This window comes from Solanum pennellii, chromosome 4 (genome assembly GCF_001406875.1).
Source record: "Solanum pennellii chromosome 4, SPENNV200".
NCBI classification, from domain to species: domain Eukaryota; kingdom Viridiplantae; phylum Streptophyta; class Magnoliopsida; order Solanales; family Solanaceae; genus Solanum; species Solanum pennellii.
The window spans coordinates 76026127-76043014 of NC_028640.1; the positions used below are offsets into that span (position 1 = coordinate 76026127).

Here is a 16888-nt window from a genome sequence, read left to right on the forward strand (position 1 = left end):
TGTTTTGGTTTAACATAAGAACATGAATTTTGAGAAAAGTGACCCTGACTAAAATATTGAAATATTTGTTCATACCATTTTTTCTTTAAATATGTGAAAGATAAATTAATAATAAACAAAATTTTGAAGAAATAAGAATATTATTCATAAAATAATAAATTCAAAGGCAATAGTGACATATTTGTCGGATGATCTTTTATGAATATTTTATAAAGTTATAAATATTTTAGATGTATTTTTATAAAAAAAATAACTTATATATACATAAAGTAACCTTTGAGAGTTTTATTTAAAATCGAACACAACTCGTAAAGTTTTAATTAGACTTAAACGCATGTCGTGAAGTCCTACGGAACTTCATTGTCCTGCACTAAATTTAGTCAAGCAGAAAAGCTGTAATGCTCTCTGCTACGGTTTAGTTTCAGCACTATGAAAGTAACGAACAGTTATATAGTTAGCCAAATTCTTATATTCTTTCATTAAATCCTCATCATTATTTTATTGAAATTCAACTGTTTTTCAATCATTATTTTATTTGAAATTCAACTGTTCAAACAAACTTTTTTTTTTTTTAGTGTTAAAAGTTGAGATCTTCAAACACTCTGTTTCAACGTCACCATTTATTGTCTCTCTTTTTTTCTCCGTCACACAATTGAATTGATCTCACTGTTACCCAAAATGTCGGTCACCGTTAGCTCGCCGGCCGTCCGATCCTTCCATGTTTCACGATCACCTCATAAAACGATCTCTAGGCCACGTGTCATTATATCTGCCGTCCGATCTACTGATAGCTTAGGAGTAGCACCAATTTTGACTAAGTTGCAGAAAGATTGTGCTACTCCTCTTCCAGTTTTGCGCCACGTGGCGGATGCAATGGCCGATGATATGAGGGCCGGGCTTGCCGTCGACGGCGGCAGTGATCTGAAGATGATCCTTAGTTATGTCGACACTCTACCAACTGGGTAAACTACTAATTTTATTTTATTTTTTTTGGTTCAGTTGCTTATTGAAGGTGATATTACTTGGTTGGCCAGCTAATTGGGTAAAGATCCCATTATTTTTACCTATTTTAAGCTATAGTTGGTGTACTTCAATTCTTCAAAAGTTTAATTTGATGAGCATAATCACAAGGAGTTACACGGTTTAAAGACTGGTCTTTTTCGCCATGTAATGTGTTTGTCATCTCGTCTAAAAGCTGAAAGTTGAATGGTTGTATTATGTTTGAACACGGTTACATGTGAGCTTGATTTTTGTTCATGGGACGAACACATTGAAATATTTTTTACTTTTATGGACGGCGATGATACTTGAATCAATAACTCTGGTTGCTTTGATACCATATCGATGTGTGTGACTATCTTGTCTAAAAGTTTGAGCATGTTTTATTGTCTTGATTATATATTACTCCCTTCGCTTCATTTATATCTCTAATATTTCCAAGTATGATTTCGATTTGTTCACTTGTTTGAGAGCTTGTTCTTATAGTATTTGTTACAATTATTAATGATTAATGAAGGAATGAGAAAGGCTTGTTTTATGCGTTGGACCTTGGTGGTACAAATTTCCGAGTGCTAAGGGTGCAGCTAGGTGGTAAAGAAGAGCGTGTAGTCGCCACTGAGTTTGAGCAAGTCTCGATACCCCAAGAACTGATGTTTGCTACCTCCGAGGTTGTTTAGTTTTTCTTGTTATAATGGGACTTGACCAATACAATCTTTTTTGTTGTTGTATTCATCTTTGCATCGGTTATTGTAGGAGCTGTTCGATTTCATAGCTTCTGCGCTAGGAAAATTTGCACAAAAGGAAGGTGGTAATTTTGAGTTGCAACAGGGACGGACAAGGGAAATAGGATTCACGTTTTCTTTTCCGGTGAAACAGACTTCAATAAGAACTGGAATCCTAATCAAATGGACAAAAGGTTTTGCTGTCTCTGGAACTGTTAGTATTTCTTGACTCTCTTATTTGTGTAAAGGAGTGGCAGATTTTAGACATCCTACTAATTTAGCCTATGACTGGTTCTGGAACCATACATCGCTAAGAAGGCCAATCAATTCTGCGTTATTTTAGTTTCAGTAAAGATGGCCAATTTCCCTCAAACTACTAAAACTTCCCACAAACGTTTTTACCTTTTTCTGAAAAAAGCACCGGAATCATCTATTTGGTAAAATCCTGTAATTCCATCCCCAATCGATTATGCATGTGAGATTTTCTGTTTTATGGACAACAGAGTGTTTCATATAGCGAGTCCATTTTTTCCAGATACAACAAATTTTTAAGAGTACTGGTTACAGTATGATGACTGATTAGTAAGTTGTGTAATTAGAGGGATCATTTCATCGCTTTGATCTTACAATTCGAATTGGAAAATACTGGATTCCGAACTAGTAGAGAATAGTTCCTTAACATTCATTTTTAACTTATCATTATCATTATCATTATCATTTTAATTTTACCTGCCGGTTATTTTTTGATTTTCATCATAACATGGAACAGGCGGGAAAAGATGTTGTTGCTTGTTTGAATGAAGCCATGGAGAGGCGGGGAATGGATATGCAAGTGTCTGCCCTGGTAGGTTCTTGCTCAACTTCATGTATATTGTAGAAATGTTGGAGAATAGTCTGGCGCTTCCTTAGTTCAATTGTTTCATGATTTCATTGTCAAGTTAGGTCAATGACACTGTGGGAACACTTGCCGGAGCAAGATACTGGGATGATGATGCCATGGTTGCTGTCATTCTTGGGACTGGAACCAATGCTTGCTATGTAGAACGTGTGGATGCTATTCCTAAGCTGGCAAAAAGGATGTCTAAATCTCCAATAACGGTAAGTAGAGCCCAAATCTCCTTCGTCAAGTTATTTCATGAACAGATTTTAGCAACCATTGAGTTCGATACATCATTATATTTTAGATTGTGAATACTGAATGGGGAGCTTTCTCAAATGGCCTTCCTTTAACTGAGTTTGATAGAGAAATGGATGCCGAGAGCATTAACCCTGGTGAGCAGGCAAGTATTATTGACTCAAAATGTGAAAATTTCTTTTCTTTGTATAATTGGTATCACACTGTTTCTTAATGGTCTTTACTACCGTCTTATTTCTTGATGAAGATTTTTGAAAAGACCATCTCCGGTATGTACCTTGGGGAAATTGTGAGACGGGTGCTGGTCAAAATGGCCAAGGTTGGGGGCTTATTTGGTAGCAGCTATGTTCCGGAAAAGCTAGTCACTCCATTTGTGCTGAGGTAATTACATCTGTTATATCAGAAGTTTATGATGCAAATGTTCTCGGTTTGTATTAATTAGTTTTTACTCACTCTGTCTGATCTGCATCATATAGGACACCTGATATATGTGCCATGCAGCAGGATACATCAAGAGATCTTGAAGCTGTTGAGTCTGTCCTCTGTGATGTAGCTGGGGTATGTTCCTTAGCTCTCGTGTTTTAACTTGCATTGCAATACTCTTTCCGGTCACGTATCTTCTAGGCCAATTTTTTTTCCGATTGAATACTTGTTGTCCAATAATCGACTCATGAAGAACCTTACATTTGAAGATCTATATTCATTCCAAAGATAACATTCAAAAGGATAGTTTAGCATCTGTTTCCATAAACATAGAACATTTTCCAGAGTTATGTTTATAGGTATGAACACACAATAACAACTACTATTACGCCTCAATCCCAAGCAAGTTGAGGTCAGCTTATATGAACTCGCATTGTCCATCAAATATTCAAACAAATTTTAGTCTCTCTAGCACTAGAAGTTCTTTGCAAAAAATATTTTCGTAGAGTATGAAAGAAGTCTACGAACGTTTTGATGTTCACGATCTTTCTTTGGATTATTAAATTTCAGGTAAAATCCGATCTAAGTGCAAGGAAAACAGTCGTGGACATTTGCGATACTATTGCAAAACGAGGGGGTCGTCTAGCTGGTGCAGGAATTGTTGGTATATTACAGAAAATGGAGGAAGATTCTAAAGGTCTCATCTTTGGTAAAAGAACAGTTGTAGCAATGGATGGAGGCTTATATGAGCACTATCCTCAGTACAGAGGATACCTCCAAGAAGCTGTCACAGAGCTACTAGGCTCGGAAATTTCGAAAAATGTAGTGATAGAACATTCAAAAGATGGATCTGGTATTGGGGCTGCATTATTAGCTGCTGCAAATTCAAAGTATGAACATGATGATTAAGGGAAAAGCTAAATTTCATGTGTTCAAAGGTTTGCTTGAGGAAAAATACATGAGCATTTGTAATTTAGAATGTTCTAAAGAAGGATATTGATGATTGGATTTCTCATTCTTTTAAATAGAGGCTCTTGTTTGTGATGCCATTTTTGTACTCCCGAGGATTTATATAGCCGATCCCAATTTATTTGGGATCGAGGCGCAGTTGTTATTGTATTATATGCAGCAGTGACTTATTTATGTGATAAAAAGCAGTAAATATAGAACATCTTGTTTGTTTTGTAATTGTGAAATAAGCACAAATAAAACGCTTTGGACAGATTTATGCTATATTTATCTTATCATAAGGGCCTTTTTTGATACTTACTTACACATGTCCCTACTGTATTGTCTCTAAGTGTCACGTGCAATTCTATTTCTTGCTGTTTATATTTTTTATTTTTATTACAAATAGTTATCTTGCACTATCACAATTGTTTTATACATATTTTTCATTATAATTTATTTGATACATTTAAAAGTTTAAGACTTGATCTAGTTTTTTTATTGGTATATTTTTATGCATTTTTAATACTTTAATTGTTACTTATTATGTTTTGATAATAATTTTTATGTTATTTTCAAATATATAAATTGTAGTTAATGATTTATAATAAAATTATATATCCAACTTTAAAAAAAAAAAAAAATTAAAACTGGGGGTGGGGGTGGGGAAGGGGAAATGAAACAGGGGATTATATTGGGGCATGAATGACAATAAAGCGTTGCGGAGTGGGGATTGGACATATTTTTCATTTTAATTTATTTGATATAGTTAAATTCAAGATTTAATCAAGTTTTTCTATTGGTATATTTTTATGTACTTTTAATAATTTAATACGTTAATTATTATGTTTTATAATAATTTTTTATGTAATTTTCAAATATATACATTATATTTAATAAATATTAAAACTTATGTATTCAACTTTAAAAAAAATAAAAATGAAAATTAAGGGTGGGGAAAGGGGAAATGAAAGAGGGGATTGATTATATTGGGGCATGAATGACAATAGAGCGTTGCGGAGTGTGGATTGGGTGGGTTGAGCTTAACCAACAAAAAAATTAATCCGCATTTTGAACTCGTTTCCGCCCCGCATAGGTCCACTCCGCACAAATTTTTTAAAATTTTGCTTTTTTAGTTAAGCTCGATATTAAAAATTAAATTAATCTTTATTAAGTTGTATAAACTTAATAGATAATGACTAGATTTTATTTTTTAGAGATCAAATTTAGACATATGTAAGAAATTGTTTTAGTTTTGATCGAACCATTTTTATTTGTTATCTTGAATATTTTAGTAACTTTAAAGAAATCAATATAATAGATAATGCTCTTTCACTCATATAATATTTAAAAAGTTAAAATTATGTTTGAAACCGCATAGACCTTTAACTATATCCCGCATTAGTTTTTTAAAATCCACTTTAATGTGCTCTGTATCTCTCCCCGCCCCGCACAATTTTAAATCACCCTGTCGTGCTTGTTGTAGCCTTAACCCGGTCCGCACATCCCCCCTCCCCCTCCCCCCAATCGTCATCCCTATACCGAGGAATCAAACTCTCACCGTAAAAAGTTTAAGAGTTACTTTTTCTATTTAAGGGCATCTCCAGCTCTAGACTCTATCAGAGAACCAACTCCAATTCAATTCTCTATTTACTTTCTAAAAAAGAATTTTCTTTCTCTTTCCTTAATATTATATTATTATTTCTATTTTCATTTCATTTTCTTATTTCATAATATAAATTCATTTTTTAAAGAATAATCACCTTCTATAAATGTAATATCAAATTATTCTTTTTTAAAATTCTTTATTTAATATAAAATTATATTTTACAAATTTTAAAGAATAACTATGAAAAATTAAAAAAAGAAATCAACAAGTACAAGCACAATTGCAATCACAAACATAACAATGCTCCAAATCATATATTATCTTTTTTTGAATATTGCTAAATCTGAAAACGACCTACTAACTAACTAAATTATTATTGTGATTTTAAAAATCATTATGTTAAGTATTGTATTATTATCTCTTACTTAAAAATTATTATGTCACGTATTGTATTTTTAAATTAAAAATTTTCATTTTAGGAACTATTTTAAACCATAACCTTAAACATTAGGGACCATTTTGTCATTTCCTTAAAACAAAGGTGAAAATTCTTCTCTGGCACCTCAGTTGTGACCCTGAGGGCTTTTGCTAGTTTTTACAAATTAAAGAATCAAAGAGAATTTTTCAATTGTTTCTCCAGCTGTTTTGCCTGCAGATCTTCTGAACAAAATGGTAACTTTTTTCTCTTCTCTTTGATCTCACTGAAAATTATTTGGTAGCAGAAATTACAATCATTTTGTTTTCAATTTCATGAATTTGCTGTTTTCATTGATTTTTGATCGTTTGTTTTCAACTGGGTCATCTCGAAAAATGGGTAGATCCGTTTTATATTGCTTCAGAACAGGCAAGGAAAGACTCGTTTGGCTAAGTATTATATACCTCTTGAGGAATCCGAGAAGCACAAGGTGGAATATGAGGTATTTTAGTTTTTTTTTTACTTTGATTATGTGAATTTGGTGATTTTAGATTATGGGTTTTGATTATATAGTCAATTTTGGTCCTTGTAGGTTCATAGGTTGGTTGTGAATAGAGATCCCAAATTCACCAACTTTGTTGAGGTAATGAAGTCTGATTTTATTTTTTGTAAAATTTCAGTTGATGGAAGCTAGCATTTCTCTGATTAAGCCCTTTTATGTCTGTGGAGTTGAGTTTAACTTGATCAGCTTGAAATGCAAAAAGCGCAAATGTGATTATCTGTTTTGTTTTCGATCTATAGAACATCATACTAAGCAAATTTGCTACAATTGTGCTAAGGCAAAGGGTTCTCTTTCGCTTGTCTTTAATTTTCTAAAATTGTAATGTTTAACTATCTTATAGTGTGAGAGGATGATGCCTCTTGGTGGAGAACTATTTTGCTTTCCCTGTACGCTACGCCTGCACATTATCAGGACATTTCACATTATTGGTGAAGTAATATCAAGAGGGTTTATCGTATTTATCTTCCATTGCATCATAAATACTTGTTCCGTTGGTATCAAAGGAATAACTTTGTGAAATGATTGAAGGATAGGGAGTGGTGGGGGATTCAAGATATTGTTCAAAATTTAACTTCTGTGTAGAGTAACCTATGTTGTGGCTTAGTATGAAATTCTTATTGAGACATTTCTCCGTACCTACATGTTGTTTCCTAATTCAGTATCTTGGCTTTAGAAAATTTAGTGGTTGGAAGAGAGTGGGAGAGTGGAGGGAGGGAAGGATCAAGAAAGAAGAGCCATTTCCCTTTTGCTTGTGCATGATAAGAGGATTTATTTAGAATCATATACAGACTACTTTTTATGCATTCATTCTGGCTTCAATATTGGTGTTATATTCCTGGATCTGATTTCTTAAAGAATCAAAAAATGTTAGCCTGCAAAAGGAAATAAAAGATGCATTGTGTTTTAACTTTGTTGGGTAATCATTTCTCATGAGATGCTTCGTGAAGCGTAACATACTATTTAAAAATCCTCGATGACATAAAGTACAAAGCAAGATATCGGACAGAAGCTCTTTTTTCCTTAAGTAAGTGATTTATGCTTGGAGTTGTAAGGGGGAAGGTAAAGCAGAGGAAGAGAGAGAAAACAAGTTTGAGGTTTGAACTTGTGTATATTATATTTTTGTAAAATATGATAGAAAACAACTGTGTGTGAGCAATAAGGAAAATCAATACCTTTTCTGCTGAAACCTCAGCAGAATTGATGAAAGAAGTTAATCTAGCAATTTTTTTATTTGATGATGGAGCTGCTTAACTTACTTCAGTAATAGGTTGCATGAGATTTACATCTCTGGCTGATTTCAGTCTCCACTTCTTTTCAGTTTTTGTGTAGATATGTTCCTTCATAAGTCACTAATAACTAACACCTGCTAGTTATCTCCTCTTTGCAGTTCCGTACTCACAAGGTAATATACAGAAGATATGCAGGATTATTTTTCTCACTTTGTGTTGATATCACAGACAACGAGTTGGCTTATTTAGAGTCCATCCACTTGTTTGTGGAGATTTTGGATCACTTCTTCAGCAATGTCTGTGAGCTGGATTTGGTTTTCAATTTCCACAAGGTTAGACATTTCTCATCAAACGTTGCTACTTACAGAAGCAACAAAGTTTATAACATCTTTCTTTCCTGTGATCCCTGTTGTGGCATAATGGTCCTTTCATTGGTTGTAAGTCAATCAATATTCTTGTTGAATCTTCTAAGATGCCTGTTAAATATTGCTGCTGTATTTTTTTTTTTATATTTTTGTGCCGGCTCTCCAACTTGGTGCTGGTCGTCAAATCCTTAGCTGAGCCTTTTAAGTTATATACCTACTTAGTCCTGCAGCTTGGGTTAAATTCAATTACTTTATATGCCCCTTGGTTCTGCATGATCTTTCAGTAGCACAAGTAGTCAATTACTGACTTCCGCGGGTCTACTACATCTTAAAGACTTACGCTATGAAATATAACCTGAATTGTACTTTTTATCAGCTCCATGACGCAGCCTTCCCTGCTTGAACATGGTTTTAGGCAGAGATGGAAGGCTATCGAATGAAGAGAAGAATCAAATTTATATTCTGTGAAGAAATGGTTCACTGCAGGATTTTACCATGGTTTCAAAGTTAAGATTCTTAAAAAGGAAGAAACTGGTGGGTACCATAATGATTGGTATCCAGGACTTGTTCATTGTCCCACTCGGCAATTAATATAAGAGGATTTCATCTTCCCATCCAACACTTACATCTTAAATATTATCAGCATCCCGTCCTGCATGAAAACTCGAAGTACTCCCTCCTCATCGCTTGTGGTATTTTACTATTAGAATTTAGAAGTTGAGATTTTCTGTCTGTAAATAATAAATCTTCTGATTTCACAGAACTTAGCTTTAGGGGTATTTTATATTAAGCGAGAACTTACGTTTCTCCGGCTGGTGGTTGATCACTCTTTCAACAAAGAATCAAATGGCCAGGAAAAGTAGTAACGATGTTTTCATGCCTCGTCATGTGCACTAACTAAAAATACTAGATTGCTAGAAATGAAGAAATATGTTTTTCATTAGTAGAGTCAATGGCACCGTTCTTTACTTATTGTATCATTTATGATCAATTTCTTCCCTCTGCAGGTATATCTGATATTAGATGAGTTTATTCTTGCTGGGGAGCTCCAGGAAACAAGTAAGAGGGTAAGAAATCTGCTTCCCTAATCACCTCTTACCCCCTCCATCCCTCCCCTAGACGTAGGGCCTGTAGCTGGCCAATTTTCTGATCTTTTGATGCTCGCTGGCTTGCCAATTTTTTGATTTTTTGATGCTCGCTAGGTCCTGTAGCTGACCAATTTTTTGGTATTTTGATGCCCACTCACGCACACTCACACTCACACATATGGATATGTGTATATACATGTGTATTGACTGACATGTACATGCTAATTTCAAGGTGTTAATTTTAAAAAACATATTTAGCAGTGGTCCAAACTATCTCTGCTTAAGCAGGGTAACTAGATATTAGGTGTTGTTTGTCCCTCATCCATGAGAAGACAGATGTTTTGGTTTTGTATAATTCCTTTGCTCTCGTTCCTCACATCCTGCCCAATGGAAAAAAGAAGTTGATGCATATTTGATTCTGCCTCGACTCATTATCCTATATAAATTTGCACTAAAGAACATTCTTTTACACGCCAGGCAATCATCGAGAGAATGGGAGAGTTGGAGAAGCAGGAGTGAAGAACTCCGATGCTTTGCTCAAGAGTCAAAACAAACACTTGCCTTTTCCTTCATCATCTGCACTTCTCTTCCGGCTGGCTGTATTTACTGCATTAGACATTCTGTATCCTGTTGATACCTTCATGTTGATGTGGCCTCATTTAATACAAGATTTGTTCATTCATACATTTAAAGGTAGTCTGCAAGTTTAAATATGAATGTCTCTATCTATTCCCAGTTTAAATATGAATATCTTTATCTTTTGTCAACTCCAGAAACTATATTGTTGTTGAAAGTAGGAAAAGGGTTATTACAATACGAAATTTCTTTATTTTTACTGGCCATCATACCTTGGGATAACTTATATTTGTCCTTCATTCAGAGGGAGCTCCAAACTCGAAGTCATAATAGAAAGTAATTTATAGTAAAAAATTAAACATTTTCTTTTTTGAGTATTGTAGCACATGAAGTCCACTCAATTCATGTCATAGCTCCATCAAAGTAGGAACTAGTACGAAACAATTTCCAAAACTGGTGTTTAAGTAACAAAATTCTTTTTCTACTGAAAATAGGGAAAATAAGTTTGACAAAAAATATTTCAATTGATTATATCCTCTCCACCTTGGAATACATTTCATCTTTAAACTCATCTGTGTAGCCCCCATCCCATTGTATTTATCTATTTTATATAGATAATATGTTTTACTTTATCTATCGAACACAAGAAAATATGTATAAAAGAACACTTTATTTTCCTGAAAATTGCTGAAAGAAATTTAAAGCAGCAGCAATTTTTTTCATTGCCATTCTTCTTCTTGTGTATACTACAAGTCAATAACCTTCTCAGACACATAAAGTTTCTATCCATCTAGGGAAAAACCAACAACCATTTCTGAAGTTGTTACTCTATAATTAATTGAAACTGAAACAGAATAAGTAAGCCAAAAGCATCTAATAAGGGACATGAAATTTACTACATCCTCCCTTTTTTGTGTTCCTTATATTCAGCAACAGAATGAACACCAACTCTCATGCATAAGCAAAGAAAAGAATAAATCAATTATGATTTGCAGGAGGTTCGCTCTGATATTATGGACATGGATGGTGCCATGGCTCTCCGTATTAACGTCGATCATTGCAAAGAAGCTGCAATGAAGGCACATTATTGGGGTAGAGTCCATGTCCACTTCCTTCCAAGCCAGAAGGGAAACTGTAATATTGTCCTTTGATCCTTGAATTAGTTCGTGACGTAGAAATGGACATAAGCTCCTGCTCGTTCAACAAGGGTGGAACATACTTGGAAGAAAGTGCTTCCATCGAGGAAGAAGAAGCTGCCAATTGAGCTTGAGAAGGTCCAAAGATAGGCATTGGTCGCCCTGCATTTTGCCAGTCTCGCATTTGTGAGGTAGAGACTCCACCAAACTTGTACTGAGCAGCAAAATGGGCATTTTGTAGTTCATTCTGCTGCGACATTTGTCTTGGTAAGGCCATAGCAGCTTCTCTTGACGGACAAAATGACGCACCTCCAAGATATGGAGGCAGCAGAACCTGCAACTAGCCACAAAAGTATTGCCTTAATCTACTAAACAATGTATTTATTAGTAGTTCCACCACAAACTTACACCTGAATCATTTATAAATGTACGCCCAGTAAAATGCAATAGATGACCAATTTTACTTTTAACACTTATCGAACATTCCAAAAAAGGAGAAGGGGGATCAGAATGAGCTATGGTTCTGGGTGGTCTATGTTGGAAGCAGAATAGTGTTATCTAACGCATGCTTTGCATACATAGATATGTATGTCTGGGCGGGTGTCTTTAAATAGGCTCATGTACTATAGTCCCTAATAACTTGTTCCAGCCCCAAAGGTCAAGATTTCAGCATGTACCTACGCTGTTCTCATCCTGATACACATAAGAGGGGTAAAATAATCTAGTTACTCGTGTTCTGGAGAAAACAGTAAAGTGACCGCACATTTCGGAAGTTGACTTCAATTTAAAGAATCTTCAGTATCTTAACAATTATTAAGTCACGGAATTGAGAATCTGACAAACTAGTTATGTTTCAAATGCAGCAAAGCAATTTTAATTAGAAGTCACCTGCTGAGTTGCTGCTGTTGCAGGATTGTAACGGAAAGGTGCAGATGAATAACCATTCTGGGGAAGCAAGAAATGCAGGGCTGGATGTTTCTGTGAGGTTACAGGCGTATCAAGGTTATGACCAGCAATAGTAGCACCACCATTGGTGCCTTTGATCACATAACTTCCAGCTGACAATGAAAGGAAATCTGCATTCTGCGAAAGAAAGTGGATTATTATGGTGTATGGATGAAGAATATCACACATTATTGAAGATAACTAACCTGCTTTGCTAAAGAATTGAACCCAGATGTAGTAGAAGCCTGTTGCTGATCTTGGAGGAGTCTTTGGTGCAAAAGGATTGCATTTCTAACTTCAGTTGGATTCTTCTCAGCAGTAGAGGCAACGTTCCCAGTACAAACAATTCCATGCATATCATTCACCTTTACAGTTGGGCTGTTCTGAATTATAGGAGGCTCTTGCTTCACTCCATCAGGAGGCGAGGACTGAGAAGGATGCGAGGAGACTGTATCACCTCTCATCGAAGTCTGTAAGCCCTTAGTCAGCCGACTTATATAAACATGAGCAGCACACCTCTTAAATGACTTCCTCAAATCAAGTGGAACTTGAGAATCCTGCATAATCAAATCAAATGAGTGTTCCATATAGTTGTTCAGAATGGATAAAAGTACATGAGAGTAACTGAAAGCTATATCGAAGTGCTAAAACACCTTCATGATTGGTAGACAAGATTTTGCATTTTGAGCTTGAAGATCAGAGCCAGTGCTCCCAATCCAGACAGGAAATTTGCCAATTGGAAGCCTATCATTACTCAGTGCATGAGACACCAAACAATATTTGTAGGCAAGGAAGAGTGCGGTAAGAAATGGGAACTTACTGTGGTGAAGAATCAAGTATGTCGGAACAAGATGACCCTGCTGCAGACAAGCCTGGCCACAACAATGAACCTGATCGCCAAAACAACATTTCTGTTAATGTAGATATAAAATACACATGATTTGGATGACACCGTCTCGGATATATTACAACCAGTCATCAGAAAATTTGAAACTTGCAGGCTATAGTTATACCATTATTTCTATTCTCCTTGTGTGTGTTTTGTTGGTTGGCTTGATAAGCAACAACCTGAATACAGAACAGTAAGATCAGCATTTCTGTCACGTATTAACCAAAGAGTATAGATGTCCAAACAAAAGTTACTTGTTGCGATGAAATTTCGAGCTGCTCTGTGTTGATGAATGTATCACATGGGGAAGCATCATGAAATGATTTTGATTTGGCAGCTTCTCCAGCAGAAACAGCTATGTCTGGAACCTGCTTCAAAGCTTCAGCACTGAATTGGGAGCTGTTTGTCCTTATGTCCTGTTCTGTTGTTACAACTACACCATTTATGAAATACATTAGTTCGGCAAATGACCAATTATGGAAGAGACCAACATAGAAACGAAGAACTAACAGGCAGACCTCCACTTGCGATTACAGAAGCCTCAGGTTCCGGTAAGTCCAAAGATTTCACTTCAGGAAGTTGACTATTTATTTTGCTTTCGCTCAAGGTGTCAACGTCTGGGATCATACCAGCCAAAGCATACAAGGTTTCAGCCACTTCCTCTTCATCTTTGGTGATTGGACAATCAAGCTCCTCCTTTATACACCGACTTGAACCACAATGAGTCTGCATTTAAATCTCATTATCAAAAATGAAAATTTTCCATTGAACAGCATATCATTCAATTGTTTGGCAGAGGAACCACAGAGCAAAAAGAACTATTAAAAGGAAAAAGCTGCAAAATTTACAAGTATCTAACCAAATTAAGTTTAGACTTGTTGCCATATTTCCTTAGTGTTTCAGCTCCATCTGACATGCGATTCGCCTTTTTGGAAATCGGCAAAGGTGGAGAGATGAGCTTGCGAATTCTCTTCTTGATAACTACAAAGGGCAAAGGATCCAAAAGTAAACAATTTATGATCAATTGGAAGTCCAAAGTTTAACTCAAACAAGAACCATTTCACCTTATAAGAGATTAAAACCAGAAACTTGGCCAGTACAATCACCCAAATTGCAGATTAAGCACTTTTTAGTGATTCCAAAGGTTTAAAAAGCGAAATAAGACGAAGAAACTTACAGAATCTTCTCATGCTTAAAAAGAAAGAAAAGGTGAAAAGGAATTTACTATAATTTACAAAATAAAGCAACAAGTGACCCACTTCCAAGCACTGGGCTCCAACTAACACATAACTATTCCAAATAAGATAACAAACATAAGCAAGTCAGTAATTTCCAAATTTAATTCACCAAAAATACAAACCTGAACGAACTTTCCGAGGAACAGAAGCATGATCTACTCCATTACACTCATCAAAAAACTGCAAATCCAAAAGGGGTTAATGAATAAACAGACCAATACCTATTTACAAATATACTTAATTGAGCTAAAATATCAAACCTTTTTGGGAAACTTAAATCGCTTCCGAACAGAAACATTGGGATGAATCTCATCGTTATCATCAGACTTTGAACAACCCATTTCAATGTTGTTCATACTGGACTAAACTTCACCAGCACCACTCAATCTTTCTCCCCCTTTCTTCGATTTTTTCGCAATTATTTCATTTCCTCCCTTACAATCTAAGCATTCAAAGCAAAACCCAGAAATATTATCAGAGAATTTTGTGTGGAAAGCAGAAATCACAAGAAAAATCAAAACAAAAAGAAGGATAAAGAACTGTAACAGATAACCAAAAAAGAAAAAAAGAGAGGAGAAAAGGAGGAATACAAGACGACACGCGTTTCTCAACCTCGCAAACACCAAAATCCACATATAGATGAATAAGAATAAGAATATATTTGCAGAAACAGACAATAGACGCATTGATGGGTCTTGTTGTCTAGTAACCGTTTGATTTTAATACAAAAAAATTCACTTTCACACTTAAGCATTACCGATTCTTGTCCATTTCTGGAAAAAATATTGCAACAAAATTGAATTGAAAACAATTTTTTTTCTAGACCCAGCTACAATCAATTCTCTAATCATCAAACAAGAACCTCCAAAATTCACAACTTTTGGTAGTGAATCTAAAAAACCCGATACAGAAACATTAAAGGCTTTTGGGTTTTACAGTACTAACATTAAAAAAACTCTAAGAATGGTTAAAAAAGGAAGAAGAAGAAGAAAACTGAATTTGGTCCTTTATGTACAACGAATCGGGTTCTTCTTCACATAATAAAGCCGCTCTCTCACTGTGAGTCTGTCACACTCGTACTCATCAACCCCCAAAAAGAAAAAAAGAGAGAGAGAGAAAGAGAAAGACAACACACACGCAAAGTACTAAAAAAAAAAAAATCAACCCCATGTAGAGAAATTACAGTACCATCTCTATTCATCAACAAAACCCCATTAAAACAGATCAACATATCAGATTATATAGATCAAATGTACATTTTCTTCAGAAAAAGCAGAATCTCATCACTCTTTCAGATCGAAAATGCAAAAATTCAAAATGCAGAAAACAAAAAACTCACTCATTTCCATGAAAAACAACAGAGAATCATAAAAAAAAAATTAATCCAGCTTACAATCTGTTGCAACAACTCATAACTGAACAAGAACAAACAAACAAAACAAAAAGAATAAATTTTTGATTTACCCAAATAGTAACGATTTAGCTATCTGAGAATATTTCTGCTTAACAAACGGAAAAACCGAAGCTTTCGGTTTTTGATTACCCGATTCTCTCAAGATTTCACACAAAAACGATCAGTTACATACTCTGTTTTCTCTCTTTCTTTTGCGTTTTAAAAGGAATATTTTTAATTATTACGTCGTCACAATATCTACGGACCATACAAACGGGATTTTCGCAGCCGTTGGATCAAAAGTCCTCGAGTCCCACGTGTCATCTACGTGGCAATAATTTTTCTTACCCAAAATGCCACCGTGTACATCTTCCAATTAATCGGCGATTCATTATGTTATACTACGGCTGATTAATAAATACTTTTAGGTTGGGCCCCACGTAGGGTAATGATTTTGATTCTCTGGCGCTGGGTGAAAAGGGAGTGCTTCATGAATGATGCGTGAAGTTGAGAGCAATTCGGTTGAAAGGGACTGTGAAAATGACTATTTTACCCTTCGATCGCGATATCGAATGACGAAGATACCCTTCCATTTGAAGTTAGAATGTATTCAATAACATTCAATATAAAGAAAGATTTGATTAGGTTATCCCATCTCTTTTTGTACATTTGTAATGAATGACTTGTATGTTTTTTTGAAGCTATTAAATAATATTAACTACTTCGGGAGCTTTCTTGAAATTTTGAATCGAGAAGTTTTAATGTGATTTTTAAACTTAAAATAAATTGATTGATGTAAAGTTTTATCATGAAAATAAGAGCTTTAAGTGAGTTGGATGTAGTATGTTGACAATACAAATAAACTAAAAGCTTAGTTATATAGTCAAAATATGCACCAACCTAGATCTTAAAATTGATCGATTAAAATAACAACAAAGTAAAATTGAATAGCACATTAGATGATATATTTTTTTCAAAAAAACATAAATAGTGTCTTGGATTGATACATGTTTTTTTCACTAAAGTGGGAGCAATAGAGTGACATCTTTTTTGCTATTCATTTGGGTTGTGTAGGAGTGATAAATATTATTTCATTCTTAACTAGAGGTTTTGAATTTGAGTTTTCCTAGATATGAAATCGTTTTTGTTAGAAAACATTTTATCTTTCAATGTATGACTTATCAGGGCGAATCTTTCGGACTCGAATGTAAATATC

At 34.8% G+C, this 16888-nt stretch overlaps 3 protein-coding genes across 7 annotated transcripts; 2 read left to right on the forward strand and 1 right to left on the reverse strand.

The window, feature by feature from the left end:
* Positions 1 to 312: 312 nt before the first annotated feature.
* LOC107018433 (hexokinase-2, chloroplastic) lies at positions 313 to 4512 on the forward strand. The gene is made up of 9 exons (XM_015218917.2): positions 313 to 962; positions 1517 to 1667; positions 1753 to 1935; positions 2491 to 2565; positions 2664 to 2819; positions 2906 to 3001; positions 3104 to 3237; positions 3333 to 3414; positions 3850 to 4512. Exons 1-9 carry the CDS (start codon positions 679 to 681, stop codon positions 4186 to 4188), a joined length of 1500 nt encoding a protein of 499 aa, XP_015074403.1. The 5' UTR covers positions 313 to 678; the 3' UTR covers positions 4189 to 4512.
* Positions 4513 to 6347: 1835 nt separating this feature from the next.
* LOC107015778 (AP-2 complex subunit sigma) lies at positions 6348 to 10262 on the forward strand. Its single transcript, XM_015216182.2, has 6 exons — positions 6348 to 6508; positions 6655 to 6753; positions 6844 to 6894; positions 8201 to 8374; positions 9415 to 9474; positions 9973 to 10262. Exons 1-6 carry the CDS (start codon positions 6506 to 6508, stop codon positions 10012 to 10014), a joined length of 429 nt encoding a protein of 142 aa, XP_015071668.1. The 5' UTR covers positions 6348 to 6505; the 3' UTR covers positions 10015 to 10262.
* Positions 10263 to 10765: 503 nt separating this feature from the next.
* Positions 10766 to 15886, reverse strand: LOC107018171. Of its 5 annotated transcripts, none has more exons than XM_015218580.2 (12): positions 15744 to 15886; positions 14540 to 14721; positions 14402 to 14459; positions 13901 to 14022; positions 13560 to 13767; positions 13296 to 13462; positions 13166 to 13220; positions 12973 to 13042; positions 12806 to 12896; positions 12359 to 12709; positions 12096 to 12290; positions 10766 to 11547 (listed from the first exon to the last, which is right to left on the reverse strand). In XM_015218580.2, the coding sequence occupies exons 2-12, from the start codon at positions 14633 to 14635 to the stop codon at positions 11116 to 11118; spliced, it is 1845 nt and encodes a 614-aa protein (XP_015074066.1). In that variant the 5' UTR covers positions 14636 to 14721; positions 15744 to 15886; the 3' UTR covers positions 10766 to 11115. The 5 variants fall into 5 exon arrangements, with proteins under 5 accessions (XP_015074066.1, XP_015074065.1, XP_015074062.1 ...); XM_015218579.2 differs by having other exon boundaries at positions 10766 to 11541; positions 13296 to 13474; XM_015218576.2 differs by having other exon boundaries at positions 13296 to 13474.
* Between the last annotated feature and the right edge of the window lie 1002 nt (positions 15887 to 16888).

Bases quoted from the DNA above. Each gene is read 5' to 3' on its own strand.
- LOC107015778 (XM_015216182.2), top strand. The intron at 6,895-8,200 runs GTAATGAAGTCT...TCCTCTTTGCAG, and splicing joins AATTCACCAACTTTGTTGAG to TTCCGTACTCACAAGGTAAT. The intron at 9,475-9,972 runs GTAAGAAATCTG...TTTACACGCCAG, and splicing joins TCCAGGAAACAAGTAAGAGG to GCAATCATCGAGAGAATGGG.
- LOC107018171 (XM_015218576.2), bottom strand. From the start codon at position 14,635: ATGAACAACATTGAAATGGGTTGTTCAAAGTCTGATGATAACGATGAG. The intron at 14,023-14,401 runs GTTTGTATTTTT...TGCCCTTTGTAG, and splicing joins TCCTCGGAAAGTTCGTTCAG to TTATCAAGAAGAGAATTCGC. The intron at 13,475-13,559 runs GTCTGCCTGTTA...TAAATGGTGTAG, and splicing joins TTCTGTAATCGCAAGTGGAG to TTGTAACAACAGAACAGGAC.
- LOC107018433 (XM_015218917.2), top strand. From the start codon at position 679: ATGTCGGTCACCGTTAGCTCGCCGGCCGTCCGATCCTTCCATGTTTCA. The intron at 1,936-2,490 runs GTTAGTATTTCT...AACATGGAACAG, and splicing joins GTTTTGCTGTCTCTGGAACT to GCGGGAAAAGATGTTGTTGC. The intron at 3,415-3,849 runs GTATGTTCCTTA...ATTAAATTTCAG, and splicing joins TCCTCTGTGATGTAGCTGGG to GTAAAATCCGATCTAAGTGC.